Source organism: Mustela nivalis (assembly GCF_964662115.1).
Source record: "Mustela nivalis genome assembly, chromosome: 9".
Lineage (NCBI taxonomy): Eukaryota > Metazoa > Chordata > Mammalia > Carnivora > Mustelidae > Mustela > Mustela nivalis.
Window position 1 is genome coordinate 103,737,147 of NC_139028.1, and position 16,370 is coordinate 103,753,516.

At 38.6% G+C, this 16,370-nt stretch overlaps 1 protein-coding gene across 1 annotated transcript; it reads left to right on the forward strand.

Annotated features, from left to right (window-relative positions):
- Positions 1 to 10,553: 10,553 nt before the first annotated feature.
- Positions 10,554 to 11,456, forward strand: LOC309872986 (olfactory receptor 4C3; the record flags this gene model as incomplete). The annotated part of the gene is made up of 1 exon (XM_082747956.1): positions 10,554 to 11,456. One exon carries the CDS (start codon positions 10,554 to 10,556, stop codon positions 11,454 to 11,456), a length of 903 nt encoding a protein of 300 aa, XP_082604082.1.
- Between the last annotated feature and the right edge of the window lie 4,914 nt (positions 11,457 to 16,370).

Below are 16,370 nucleotides of genomic sequence, written 5' to 3' on the forward strand. Positions count from 1 at the left end.
TGGAATGAACAGCTTAGAAGCCACAAAAACAGAATCAGGGAAATAAATGATGCCATGAAACATTCCAAATCAAATTATTGGAATCCCTGGAGGGGAGGAGAAAGAAAGAAGCCTAGAAGATATAGTGGAACAAGTTCTTCATGAAAATTTTCCCAATCTCGTGAATGGAACCAGTGTTCATGTACTAGAGGTCAAACAGTCTCCAACCAAGATTATAGATTCCAGAAAAACATCAAGGCACCTGATAGTCAAATTGAGGGATCATAATTGTAGATATAATCTCTTGAAAGCTGCTAGGACAAAGAGCTTCTTACTTACAGAGGAAAGCCCATCAGAATAATGCCAGACCTGTCCACAGAGACCTGGCAAGCCAGAAAGGGCTGGCAAGATATAGTCAGGGTACTAAATGAGAAGAATATGCAGCCGAGAATACTTTATCCAGCAAGACTGACATTCAAAATGGATGGAGGGATAAAGAGTTTCCAAGACCAGCAAGGCTTAAAAGACTATGCAACCACCAAGCCAACACTGCAGGAAATATTAAGGGGGTTCTATAAAAGAGTAAAACTCCTAAAAATAGCATTGAACAGAAATATAGAGACAATGTACAGAAAGAAAGACTGCAAAGGTAAGACGATGTCAATAAAAAAGTATCTATCAATAATCACTCTCAATGTGAATGGCATAAATGCACCCATAAAATGATACATGGTTGCAGATTGGATAAAACGACAGGACCCATTCATATGTTGTCTACAAGAGACCCATTTTGAACCTGAAGATACACCCAGACTGAAAGTGAAGGGATAGAGAAGAATCTTTCATATGAATAGGTCTCAAAAGAATGCTGGGGTAACAATTCTCATATCAAATAAATTAGATTTTAAACTAAAGACTGTAGTCAGAGATATAGAAGGACAGACATCATTCTTAAAGGGACTATCCACCAAGATGACCTAACAGTTGTAAATATCTATGCCTCCAATATGGGAGAAGCCAATTACATAAGAAAACTGTTAATCAAGATAAATAATCATATTGATATGAATACATTAATAGTAGGGGATCTTAACACACCACTCTTAGAAATAGACAGATCATCGAAGCAGAAAATCAATAAAGAAGCAAGAGCATTGAATGACACATTGGACCAGATGGACCTCATATATACAGAACATTCCTCCCTAAAACAACAGAATACTCATTCTTCTCAAGTGCACACGGAACCTTCTCCAGAATAGACCACATACTGGGTCACAAATCAGGACTCAACCAATACCAAAAGACTGAGATTATTTCCTGCATATTCTCAGATCACAATGCTTTGAAACTGGAGCTCAATCACAAGGAAAAGTTCAGAAGGAACTCAAACACCTGGAAGCGAAAGACCACCTTGCTTAAGAATGCTTGGATCAACCAGAAGATCAAAGAAGAACTGAATCAATTCATGGAAACCATTGAGAATGAAGACACTTTGGCCCAAAACCTATGGGATACAGCAAAGGTGGTCCTAAGAGGGAATACATAGAGATCCAAGCCTCCCTCAAAAAATGGAAAAAATCCAGAATACACCAGCTGTCTCCACACCTTAAAGAACTGGAGAATCAACAACAAGTCAAACCAACTCCACATATAAGAAGGGAAAGAATAAAGATTAGAGCTGAGATCAATGAGGTAGAAACCGTCATCAATCAATCATCTATCAATGAGGTAGAATGTATCAATGAAACTAGAAGCTGGTTTTATGAAAGAATCAATAAGATCGATAAACTATTGGCCACACTAATCCAAAAGAAAAGAGAGAAAGCCCAAATTAATAAAATTATGAATGAAAAGGGAGAGATCACAATAAACACCAAGGAAGTAGAAATAATCATCAGAAGTTATTATCAATAGTTATATGCCAATAAGCTAAGCAACCTAGATGAAATGGATGCATTCCTGGAAAACTATAACTCCCAAAATTGAACCAGGAAGAAATAGTCAACATGAATGGAGTGATATCTAGTAATGAGATTGAAGCAGTGATCAAAAACGTCCCAAAAAACAAGAGCCCAGAACCTGACAGATTCCCTGGGGAATGCTACCAAACTTTCAAAGAAGAAATAACACCTATTCTCCTGAAGCTGTTAAAAAAACTGAAGCAGAAGGAAAACTTCCAGACTATTTGTATGAAGCCAGCATTACCCTGATCCCCAAACCAGGCAAAGACCCTACCATAAAGGAGAATTTCAGACCAATATCACTGATGAATATGGATGCTAAGATTTTCAACAAGATCCTAGCCAACAGGATACAATAGCACATTAAAAAGATTATCCACCATGACCCTGGGCTACAAGGATGGTTCAACATTCACAAATCAATCAATGTGATAGAACAAATCAATAAGAGAAGAGAGAAGAACCACATGGTCCTCTCAATTGATGTAGAAAAAGCATTTGACAATATCCAGCATCCGTTCCTGATTAAAACGTTTCAAAGTATAGGGATAGAGGGAACATTCCTGAACTTCATCCAATCTATCTATGAAAGACCCACAGCAAATACCATCCTCAATGGGAAAAAGCTCTCAGCCTTCCCGTTGAGATCAGGAACAGGACAAGGATGCCCACTTTCACCACTCTTGTTCAACATAGTATTAGAAGTCCTAGCAGCAGCAATCAGACAACAAAGAGAAATAAAAGGTATCCAAATTGGCAATGAAGAAGTCAAACACTCTCTCTTCACAGATGACATGATTCTTTATATGGAAAACCCAAAAGCCTCCACTCCCAAACTATTAGAACTCATACAGCAATTCAGCAACGTGGCAGGATACAAAGTCAATATACAGAAATCAGTGGCTTTCTTATACACTAACAATGAAAATACAGAAAGGGAAATTAGAGAATCGATTCCATTTCCTATAGCACCAAGAACCATAAGATACCTGGGAATAAACCTAACCAAAGAGGTAAAGGATCTGTACTTGAGGAACTACAGAACACTCATGAAGGAAATTGAAGAAGACACAAAAAGATGGAAGACCATTCCATGCTTTTGGAACGGAAGAATAAACATTGTTAAAATGTCTATACTGCCTAGAGCAATCTATACTTTTAATGCCATTCCAATCAAAATTCCACCAGTATTCTTCAAAGAGCTGGAGCTAATAATCCAAAAATTTGTATGGAATCAGAAGAGACCCCGAATCACTAAGGAAAAGTTGAAAAACAAAAATAAAACAGGGGGCATCACGTTACCTGATTTCAAGCTTTATTACAAAGCTGTGGTCACCAAGACAGCATGGTACTGGCATAAAAACAGACACATAGACCAGTGGAACAGAGTAGAGAGACCAGATATGGACCCTCAACTCTATGGTCGAATAATCTTCGACAAAACAGGAAAAAATATACAGTGGAAAAAAGACAGTCTCTTCAATAAATGGTGCTGTGAAAACGGGGCAGCTACATGTAGAAGAATGAAACTCGACCATTCTCTTACACCATACACAAAGATAAACTCAAAATGGATAAAAGGCCTCAATGTGAGACAGGAATCCATCAGAATCCTAGAGGAGAACATAGGCAGTAACCTCTTTGGTATCAGCCACAGCAACTTCTTTCAAGATATGTTTCCAGGGGTGCCTGGGTGGCTCAGTGGGTTAAGCCTCTGCCTTTGGCTCGGGTCATGATCTCAGGGTCCTGGGTTCGAGCTCTGCATCAGGCTCTCTGCTGGACAGGGAGCCTGCTTCCTCCTCCTCCTCTCTCTCTCTCTGCCTGTCTCTCTGCCTACTTGTGATCTCTCTCTGTCAAATAAATAAATAAAATCTTAAAAAAAAAAAGATATGTCGAAAGGCAAAGGAAACAAAAGAAAAAATGAACTTTTGGGACTTCATCAAAATCAAAAGCTTCTGCACAGCAAAGGAAACAGTCAACAAAACAAAGAAGCAACCCATGGAAAGGGAGAATATTTTGCAAATGACAGTACAGACAAAAGGTTGATACCCAGGATCTATAAAGAACTTCTCATACTCAACACACACAAAACAGATAATCATGTCAACAAATGGGCAGAAGATATGAACAGACACTTCTCCAATGAAGACATACAAATGGCTATCAGACACATGAAAAAATGTTCATCATCACTAGCCATCAGGGAGATTCAAATTAAAACCACATTGAGATACCACCTTACACCAGTTAGAATGGCCTAAATTAGCAAGACAGGAAGCAACATGTGTTGGACGGGATGGGGAGACAGGGGAACCCTCTTACACTGTTGGTGGGAATGCAAGTTGGTGCAGCCACTTTGGAGAACAGTGTGGAGATTCCTTAAGAAATTAAAAATAGAGCTTCCCTATGACCCTGCCATTGCACTACTGGGTATTTACCCTAAAGATACAGATGTAGTGAAAAGAAGGGCCATCTGTACCCCAATGTTTATAGCAGCAATAGTCATGGTCGCCAAACTGTGGGAAGAACCAAGATGCCCTTCAATGGATGAATGGATAAAGAAGATGTGGTCCATATATACTATGGAGTATTATGCCTCCATCAGAAAGGATGAATACCCAACTTTTGTAGCAACATGGAGGGGACTGGAAAAGATTATGCTGAGTGAAATAAGTCAAGCAGAGAGAGTTAATTATCATATGATTTCACTTATTTGTGGAGCATAACAAATAGCATGGAGGACAAGGGTAGATGGAGAGGAGAAGGGAGTTGAGGGAAATTGGAAGGGGAGGTGAACCATGAGAGACTATGGGCTCTGAAAAACAATCTGAGGGTTTTTAAGGGGCAGGGGGTGGGAGGTTGGGGGAACCAGGTGGTGGCTATTGGAGAGGGCACGGATTGCACGGAGCACTGGGTGTCGTGCAAAAACAATGATTACTGTTACGTTGAAAATAAATAAAAAATAAATTAAAAAAAGGAATTATAAAAAAGAATTAAAAAAAAAAAGAAAGGTGAACTTGAAGATAGATCAACAGAAATTATCCAGTCAGATAGATCAATAGCTCTATCAGTAGAAATTATCCACAGAGAGGAAAAATTTAGAAATACTGGACAGGGTGTAAGAGACTTGTGGGACAATACCATCATGTCTAATATTTATGTAATTAGAGTCTCAGAAAAAGGAGGAGAAAGAATGTGGCTCAGAAAGAAATGTTACAAAAATAATGGCTGAAAATTTCCCAAATTTGGTGAAATATTTAAACTTAGTGGTTTGGGAAGCTCAGTACATCTCAAACTGGATGAACTTAAAGAAATCCACCCAAGACACAACATAATCAGACAATTAAAAAATCAAGACAAAAATCTTTGATTCATAAAGTGGAACACCCATAAAACCACAAAGGAGTTCAAGATTCCCTTATATCTTTCCTTATATCTTTATATAAGATATAGCCCTCCCAGGATCCCTTATATCTTTCCATTCATATGTCTTTCTCTCCCCTTAAAGGTCAACACTAAGATGACTTTTGTGATAAAACCTGTTTGCTTTTCTTATTACTTGTATATTTACCACTTATGTACACATCCCTAGGTTGGCTATTTTACATTTTAAATGATGCAATCATATATGCAATCATTGACCTAACTGTGGATTCTTTGGCTCATATTGTGTTTGTGAGATTCATTCATGTTGTGATATCTGTCATTCACTTGTTTTCATTCTGTTAGTTGTGTACATATACCAACACTTTTTATCCATTCTGTTAATTATGGATATTTAAGTTAACAGTTTAATGGTATTACAAATAGCTCTTTTAAGAGTCTTGGTGATGTATCTTTCCATGTGAGCTGCATATCTTTCTCTAGGTTTTTATCTAGGTATAGTGTTTCTGGGTCATTGGTTATATATATATTTATATATATCCCGTGTATACTTAGAAAACATTTATATATTTGTACAAGCAGCATAGAGAGATACCATACCTCTATATTGAAAATAAACACTTGGTATTGACCATCCTTTTAGTTTTAGGCAAGTAGCGGAAGCATTACAGTGGTATTTTGTTGTGGTGCTATATCTTATTTTCAGATGAGTCCTACCCCCTTAGATGTTTAATGGACATTTGCTATCTTCTTTGCTGAAGTGCTGTTCCAATCTCCTGTGGTTGTTTTAACTTAATGATTTGTAAGAGTTCTTTTTTTTTTTTTTAAAGATTTTATTTATTTATTTGAAAGACAGAGATCACAAGTAGGCAGAGAGGCAGGCAGAGAGAGAGAGAGAGGAAGGGAAGCAGGCTCCCCACTTAGCAGAGAGCCTGACTTAGGGCCTGATCCCAGGACCCTGAGACTATGACCTGAGCTGAAGGCAGAGTCTTTAACCCACTGAGCCACCCAGGTGCCTCTAAGTGTTCTTTTAAAAATGATTTTATTTTTTTATTTGACAGAGAGAGGGAGAGAACACAAGTAGGCTGAGTACAGGCAAAAGGAGAAAGAGGGAGAAGTAACTTTCCGCTGAGCAGGGAGCCTGATGGGCTCAATCCCAGGACCCTGGGATCCTGACCTGAGCTGAAGGCAGCCACTTAGCTGACTGAGCCACCCAGGTGCCCTGAGATTTGTAAGAGTTCTTTGTATTTTTTATATCAGTCCTAGTTCTGAGAAGCAGAAGGTAAGACAGAGTAGATGTGCAAGAGATTTACTGGGGAAACACTGGTGAGGGAAGGTGGGAGGAACCATCCAGAATGACACAGATCCCACTCTGTAATGGAGAGCTGAGAAAATGAAGAAAGAAGCTTTTGAGCTTCATTGCAGTTCTAAGAAACAAGACTTAGGGAGTTCTTGAACTAAAATGAAGAATAGTGGGGTGGCTCAGTAGGTTAAGTGTCTGACTCTTCATTTCCTGAGATTGAGCTCTGCATCAAGCTGGGTCCTCAGTGTGGGACCTGCATGAGATTCTCTCCATCTGCCCCTCCTGCTTAAAAGACAGTGATCTTCTTCTCTCAGTTTTAAGGGGGAAGATGAAAGACCTGTGCCTAAAACATAGAAGATGTTCAGTAAATGCTGTTGATTCTTCCTGATGTTCTTCAGTCAGCAATTTTTCTAAGGACACTGACCCTCCAGTATGAGTTCTTTAAATATCCTAATTCCCCCTTTCTCTTGATGATTTATGCTTTTTCTTTCAAGACACCAGAAGGACATCGGGCACTTCTAAGAGGTACAGGAGAAGTCACTTCCTTTTGAGACCAAAATTCTATTCAGGGAACTAATTAAATGATGGTGCTAACATTGTTATGATACATGAAGGAAGCACAAGCTCTACACTGCTTCTGCAAGTGATCCTGTGAGGGAGAATTATTCTCCCTTAGAAAGGCAGAATCCATATGGCACTGACAGTCCCTGTGCTATCACTCCCAACTCGCATATAAAAACCCTGTCCAGTAGAAGGAGAAAGCTTTTCTCTGAGACTGTGCTGGTGAATATCCTTAGCAGAAAGCAGAGCTAATGATCCTGCTCCTCCCTCTAGAGAAGGCAGGTAATAGAAGGTGGTAGTTGCATTGGAAAGGGCTCAGGTTGGGGTACCAATCTGGGTTCCAGCTGCCCCTCTGCTATGGGTCACTCATGTGACCTTGAATCAGTGCATCTAGTCTCTCTTAGTCTAAAATCCACCATCTTTAGAATTGACAATTGAAAAAAAAAATGATTGTAAATGCCATCAGGTTTGTAAGCAGATAAAGGGGAAATGGATGACAGAACAAATTCCCAGCTGCTTGTAAATGAATGACCATCTTTTGGGTTCTCACCTCTTAATGGTCTAAGAAACCTTCAGCTCAGATGAGTTTTGGTAATCAATAGCAACTGCCCAGTCTGTGCTTTATCTCAATGGATAAACCAATTCTAATCTCATCCAGGAGTTTAATCATGTGAACAGTGAAATTTGGGATGATATGCTTGGAGCTGGTCTGATGATCCTCTAAGAACTCTTCCACATCCACCTTTTCATGGTGGTAGGGTGTAAAAACAACACAAAACCTGGAGACTTTTTGTCCTCATATCCAGTCAATGTAAATTTTTCATAATCTGTTTTTAAAATTAAATAAAAGAAGAGGTACCTGGGTGGCTCAGTCAGTTAAGTAGCTGTCTTTTTTTTTTTTTTTTTTTTTTTTAAGTGGCTGTCTTTGACTCAGGTCACAATCGAGTCCTGGCATTGAGCCTGCTTTGGGCTCTCTGCTCCAGGGAGCCTGCTTCTCCCTCTCCCTCTGCCTGTGCTCTGCCTACTTGTGCTCTCTTTGTGTCAAATCAATCAATCAATCAATCAATCTTAAAAAGAAAAAGAAAAATGCAACTCAAAACTTCAGTAGAATGATTTTACTAAAATTCTCATTACTTTCCACAACACAATTTTGTTTCTCATGGGTAACTCAAGGAGGAGATGATGACTTCTTTTTCTTCTGGGTAGCTTTTAATAAATAATTTACTTAATAGATTGCAGAGATGAATCAGCTTAACATTTTAATTTTGGGGCATATAAATTCATTATTTGGATGAATTCTGTGCTATTCATATCTGTTTGCATTTTCTCTGTGTTCTTTATGAGGATCAGTATTAGGGTATTTTTTTGGATTTATAATATTATAGTTTTGAATATAATTAATTATGCCTAATATAATTCAGTTAGTTTTGAGTTCATTCACTTAGGCCCTTGAGTTACATGAAGAGTTTGTTACCTACGGAGTTGATGGTGATTTCAGAGAAGCCATTTATTGGATTTTTATCCTATCCAGGCTCCATAGAAACACTCAGCATGCCCTGTTCTCATCTACTGCTCTCTGCAACCATAGGGTGTAGCAGTTCTTTTATTTTTGTTTTTTATAGATAAGAACATTGAAGCTTTGAGAAGTTGTTCTCAGTTAAATGGCCAACAACAGGCAGAGCAAGGAGTCAAACCCAGATTAGTTTAAGTGACAGTGTAGTTCCAGGAAGCCCACAGAATCTGTAACAAGATTGCCTGGCTGCAAGCCCCAGCTCTGCCCCTTACTAGCTGAGTATGCTTCTGTGAGTTGCTAATGTGTGTCTCATTTTCTTGCTCTGCAAAAGGAGGTTGAAAACAGCGATCTACCTCATGGGGATAATGAGAGGCTTAAAGGAGCTGATATACAAAAAGCAGTTAGGGTAGTACTTGGCAAAAACCACATGCTACCCAGGTGTTTGCACTTATCACCACTGTCTGTCCTCTTGGCCATAATGTTCTGCTCTGAAAAGGCTCCCATCAGACATGCCACTTGCAGAAGCTACATTTGCCTTCTTGAACTAAAACTGAGAGAAAAAGCAGGCAGCTTCTTGATGAACACAGAAATCTTCTCCCCAGTGTTTCTTAGATCTGGGTGTCTCTTCCTCTGACACCTAATGATTCTACCTTAATTCTTATTATACAGAGCATCAGATCTTCAGCAGTTTGGAAGATTCAGCTACTTTAAAGAGACCTATATTTCCAGGAAAACCATAGGTTGGTGGTGTGTGGAGTTAGTGTCAGTTTTTTTGTTTAAAACTAAGATAGGCACAAGAATTTCCTTAATATCATTCGGAGAATAAAAGGTGAGTAGGAATATTCTGCCAGGTGAATTTATAGCTGGTTATGATGGGGTATCTGCTCTCCCTACCCTGCCTGGTAGCTTCCTTTAATGAATAGGCAGATATTCATTACTTAACAGGATCTTTCATTGGTAATCACTGAACTTGTACTTTGAGTCCTCCCCATAAATGCAGAGCGACTAGTAACTTTTAGCTAGAATGATTGCTATTATATCTTGGACATTATTTTGCCCCTGCCATGGGTTCAGAGTAGGAAGAGATGGGTGAGGAGAGAAATAGGAAGTTGGGGAGGTTTCTGTTTGCCGTTAGTCAGCTTTTGAGTTCTGTCAGTTCTGTGAGTTTTGAAGCAAGACTGTGAAAGTTTTGCTTCAGTTTGTTTTACATCAGTTTGCACTGCCATCAGAAACACTGACAGAAAGCATAACAAACCTCACTGAAAAGTTCAAGAAGAAAGTTTTAATTCAAAGGGTGTGGACTCTATGTGCAGAGATTTCAGGAGCTCCTAATATACTTGGTTTTCTCAAGTGAAATTGTATCTATGTGGAAACCTCCTGTAAATTTTCAGATGAATTAGAAAATTACAAGCTGAATTAGAAAATCAAGGTCTGCCAAATATTCAGTTTCTGTAGCAATGAAACTAATTTAAAATTTAGATAATTCAATTTAGATAATTCAATTAAAATTTAGATGATTTAATTTTAAATTCAATTTAAAATTTAGATAATTCAATTTAGATAATTTAAACTAATTTAAAATTTAGATAATTCAATTTAGATATTTTCATGTAATAACTTAGGTACCTACTGCCCATTGATGCTAAAGTTAACAAGAGACATGCTCACATTTAGAGATTAACAAAGTGAATTGGTACAAGAATTTTGGAACAGAAAGTGTTAGGAGAGACAAAGGGAAGTGGAGGCATCCCAAGAAAACCTCGCAACACCTCTTCCCCCTTGTAATTCTGTTAAAATTGTGTTTCTCCCCAGGAGCATACGTGCATTCTCCTCCTTGGACTCTGTGGAAATGCCGCACAATATCACAGAATTTTTCATGCTGGGACTCTCACAGAATGCACAGATACAGAGGGTCCTCTTTGTGGTTTTTTTGATCATCTATGTGGTCACGGTGTGTGGCAACATGCTCATTGTGGTCACCGTTACCTTCAGTCCCACACTGGCTTCCCCCATGTATTTTTTCCTGGCCAACCTATCCTTTATTGACACCTGTTACTCTTCCTCTATGGCCCCTAAACTCATTGCTGACTCATTGTGTGAGGGGAGAGCCATCTCTTTTGAGGGATGCCTGGCTCAGCTCTTTGGAGCCCATTTTTTGGGAGGTGTTGAGATCATCCTGCTCACAGTCATGGCCTATGACCGCTACGTGGCCATCTGCAAGCCCCTGTACTACATGACCATCATGACCAGGCATCTCTGTGCCCTGCTAGTGGGCGTGGCTTGGCTGGGAGGCTTCCTGCATTCACTGGTTCAGCTCCTCTTGGTCCTTCAGCTGCCCTTCTGTGGCCCTAATGTGATCGATCACTTTGTCTGTGACTTGTATCCATTGCTAGAACTCGCCTGTACGGACACTTATGTCATCGGTGTGCTGGTGGTCGCCAACAGTGGTGTGATCTGCCTGTTGAACTTTCTCATGCTGGCTGTCTCCTACATTGTCATCCTGCATTCCTTGAGGTGCCATGGTGCAGAGGGGAGACGCAAAGCCCTGTCTACCTGTGGGGCCCACTTCACTGTTGTTGCTCTGTTCTTTGTGCCGTGTATATTTACTTATATGCGACCATCATTTACTTTGTCCATAGACAAAAACATAGCAGTATTTTATGGTATTCTGACACCTATGTTGAATCCAGTCATTTATACCCTGAGAAATGAAGATGTAAAAAATGCCATGAGAAAGCTCTTCACTCAGTGAGAAGGTGAAGGTGTGTAATGAGTGTTAAAGCAGGAAAGAGAAATGACTTTATTTCTGTAAGTGGAACAAACCTGAACTTGTTTTTATTATGGAATATCACCTTATTCCATGTTATCTGTTCATCTTTGTAGACTTCTATGGTTTAGTCTTTTCACTATAATTGCATAGTTTTGAGACATATATGGCAGGAATGATTATTTTCTCTGTTTTAGAAATGAAACTTTGTCTCATGTGATCAATTGATTACTTAAGGTTAGCTGGTTTTAAAGTACCTAAGCTAGAACTTAAAATCAGTTATTTTTAATCCATCATCCAGATCTTTCAAAAGCAACCATGTTATATCATTCTAGTCTGTGTTGTAATTGAGCTGTAGAAATGTGAGACAAAATACAACTTAAGGTAAATCATTTCATGCTTAGCCTTGTACAGCAGCCTGTGTCCATCTGGGTAAGGCTTCTATTCCTTCTCATCACCCTGTATGACATCCTTGGCATAGGTGCTGTTTTATAAGACTCTTAGTTCGGGAGACAGATGCACCTGACTTTTTTATTTTCCATGCTTACTTGTGACATGATCTCTAATAAGTGACCAAACTTCCTCTTTTAAAAAAAAGATTTCATTTATTTGAGAGAGAGAGCACGAGAGTGATTTTTTAGAATGTGTGAGCCAGGGAGGTAGGCAGACGGAGAGGGAGAGACTTTCGTGTAGGCTCCATGCTGGGTGTGGAGCCTTATGCAAGGCTTGATCACACAACCCTGAGATCATGACCTGAGCTGAAACCAGAAGTCAGATGCCTAACTGACTGTGCCACCGAGGCACCCCTAAGTGACCAAACTTCTGTCAGCCTCTGGTGCCTGTCTTTAAATGAAGAGTGAAGATAATACATACCTAAAGTGTTACTGTGAGAAATAAATTAGAAAATCTATGGAAAATTTGGAATACAGGTTCTGGGACATATACACACAACATGATTTATTTGATAGGTTCCTCAAACTTTTCCTAACCTTCCATACAGAGATTGCCTTCTTTCACTTTTTTATCTCTGCTAGGTGTGAAATATACACTGTGCGTAGAGTAGAATGGCTTAGTTTTTGGTCAGTGATGCAAAGTTGCATTTCCTTTTTTTCCCCCCTAACTCCCTCTTTTCAGATTCCAAGGGATGACAGTGTTCTGGAATCTGAAACATAAGCCCATGTGTGCTCCATTCTTTTCCTGGTTTTATGAGCTCTGACCCCATCCCTTATCAGGTTTCATTCGAGTGAAAGCTGCCATAATTTATAATAAGTTTCTCTTTTGTTTCCCAAATAATCTGTAATTCATGATGTTGCAACATATCCACTTTTTGCACTAAGAGAAAACAAATTAGAAATTAATATGAAAAACAGTTTCACAACAATAAGTATTCACAATTAGTCTCCAAGAACCAAAAAATTCAGGAGCTCATCAGGAAGTAGTTATTGCTGTACCCCTAAATTTCTATGTCTAACAGAAACAACAGTTTCAAAGTTCCTAGGAAAAATAAACATTGTCTTTCATTTTGTCACATTCTGATAGTCTAGTTAATAAAACTAGGTATAAAGGAGATCTTGAATTCTGAGACCTTGAATCTGAATAGGAGACCTTTCATTTCTATTATTAGATAATAAAAATATGATTGAGCCAATTTTCCAATCAGCTAATAAATATTAAGTCATGGTGAGACTTACTAAAAAATAGCCTATCTTCCCCCTAATGTGCCACAATTTTAACTCAGGAGGCACTCTAGAAAAGCGTACTTACTTTAGTTGAAATTTGACAAGTACTTTCTAGTCCAGTTAAGATATCAACCAGCATAATAGAGTGATTGTAGTGCTTGCTTGTTTTTGTTGCCTGAATAATCATTAACAACAACCCAACTAATTTATGAATGTACCTTATTTTTGAAAAACTTCAAATTGTTAGAATAACACATAAGTAAATATGACCAGAAGTTTTCCATATGATTTAAAAATTGTTACTAATTTTTTTTACCTTGTTTTAACTAAAACAAAATTTTATTTTTATTTAATTAATTAATTAATTAATTAATTTATTTTTAAAATTTTTTTTATTTTTTATAAACATATATTTTTATCCCCAGGGGTACAGGTCTGTGAATCACCAGGTTTACACACTTCACAGCATTCACCAAAGCACATACCCTCCCCAATGTCCATAATCCCACCCCCTTCTCCCAAACCCCCTCCCCCCAGCAACCCTCAGTTTGTTTTGTGAGATTAAGAGTCACTTATGGTTTGTCTCCCTCCCAATCCCATCTTGTTTCATTTATTCTTCTCCTACCCACTTAAGCCCCCATGTTGCATCACCACTTCCTCATATCAGGGAGATCATATGATAGTTGTCTTTCTCTGCTTGACTTATTTTGCTAAGCATGATATGCTCTAGTTCCATCCATGTTGTCGCAAATGGCAAGATTTGATTTCTTTTGATGGCTGCATAGTATTCCATTGTGTATATATACCACATCTTCTTGATCCATTCATCTGTTGATGGACATCTAGGTTCTTTCCATAGTTTGGCTATTGTGGACATTGCTGCTATAAACATTCGGGTGCACGTGCCCCTTTGGATCACTACGTTTGTATCTTTAGGGTAAATACCCAATAGTGCAATTGCTGGGTCATAGGGCAGTTCTATTTTCAACATTTTGAGGAACCTCCATGCTGTTTTCCAGAGTGGCTGCACCAGCTTGCATTCCCACCAACAGTGTAGGAGGGTTCCCCTTTCTCCGCATCCTCGCCAGCATCTGTCATTTCCTGACTTGTTGATTTTAGCCATTCTGACTGGTGTGAGGTGATATCTCATTGTGGTTTTGATTTGTATATCCCTGATGCCGAGTGATATGGAGCACTTTTTCATGTGTCTGTTGGCCATCTGGATGTCTTCTTTGCAGAAATGTCTGTTCATGTCCTCTGCCCATTTCTTGATTGGATTATTTGTTCTTTGGGTGTTGAGTTTGCTAAGTTCTTTATAGATTCTGGACACTTTCACTAATTTTTTTTTTTAACAAAAGTAGCGGTGTCTCCATTTTGGAGTATATGGTAAAACACTTTTCTCCCCAAATAAATATTTATTTTAAAATTCTTAATCTAGGAAAACAAAGGTGGGCAATACACATCACACATGCACTTGTGCATGTGTAAATTCACCTATAAGACATTACCCAGAGATGGTCACCATCAGTGTTTTGGTAGATACCTTGGTTATCTTTTCCTCCTCTCCTCTCCTCCTCCCTCACCTCCTCTCTCTTCTCATCCCTCCACTGTTCCTTCCATTTCTTCTATGAATATGAATAGGCCTGAACCATACTAAAAGGCTACCTTTGGGGCTAAATGATTTCTTTGTTCAGCTTACTAGGCAGCTTATATAAACTTTTCTGATCCTTGGTTTCTGTGTCTAAAAATGGGCATTTTTATTCCTTAGTGCATACTCTTAAGAAAGGCATATGTGCTCTAAGAGTACAGCCTCCTTTAAGAACATCAATCTCTAGGTTGATGACATCTGATAAATGTTGGTGCACTTTCCTATCAGTGAGCAACAGAATAAGAAAGACTAGAAATAGTACAAGCTTCCAAATTTTAAGTGCTGTTGAGAATATGCCTGTGGAGGAAAAACAGACGAGCTGCATTGGAGACTTTTATTCCACAACTTATTGTTATGAGGCTACCAGCAAGGTACTTAGAAACAGTTTTCACCTGTCCTGAATTTTTTTCCCTTAGTGAAGTATTTTTCTTTCTTTTTTAATGTATACAGCAGGATGAGCACATATTCATATCAAAAATACTTGTTACTTACTTATCAGGGGAAAATACTACCATATAAGCCAAAGGTCATTCCTTATGTACAAATTATTGCTGATGAAGGAGAAAATAATTTCAAAGAAATTTCTTGTTACAGGGCATCAAAACATGCATGAGATATACATTACTGACTACTCATAAGCTGGTTCTTTGTAGACTTGCATACTTTCAGCCTGGCCTTTCTATTAAGGCAAGTCTATTTATAGATTGGTTCAAACAATGAAGGTGAATTTCAGACCAATATCCCTAATGAATATGGATGCCAAGATTCTCAACAAGATCCTAGCTAATAGGATCCAACAGTACATGAAAAAGGTTATCCACCATGACCAGGTGGGATTTATCCATGGGATGCAAGTGTGGTTCAACACTCACAAATCAATTAATGTGATAGAGCAATCAATAAGAATTTGTTTATTCTTCTGATCCAAGAGCATGGAATGGTCTCCCATCTTTTTGTGTCTTCTTCAATTTCCTTTATGAGTGTTCTGTAGTTCCTCAAGTACGGATCCTTTACCTCTTTGGTTAGGTTTATTCCCAGGTAGTTCCTTGAGTACAGATCCTTTACCTCTTTGGTTAGGTTTATTCCCAGGTAGTTCCTTGAGTACAGATCCTTTACCTCTTTGGTTAGGTTTATTCCCAGGTATCTTATGAAATCGATTCTCTAATTTCCCTTTCTGTATTTTCATTGTTAGTGTATAAGAAAGCCACTGATTTCTGCACATTGACTTTTTGTCCTGCCACATTGCTGAATTGCTGTATGAGTTCTAGTAGTTTGGGGGTGGAGTCTTTTGGGTTTTCCATATAAAGAATCATGTCAAATGCGAAGAGAGAGAGTTTGACTTCTTCATTGCCAATTTGGATAGTTTTTATTTCTCTTTGTTGTCTGATTGTTGTTGCTAGGACTTCTAATATTATGTTGAACAAGAGTGGTGATAGTGGGCATCCTTGTCGTGTTCCTGATCTCAACGGGAAGGCTGCAAGCTTTTTCCCATTGAGGATGGTATTTGCTGTGGGTCTTTCATAGATAGATTTGATGAGGTTTAGGAATGTTCCCTCTATCCCTATACTTTGA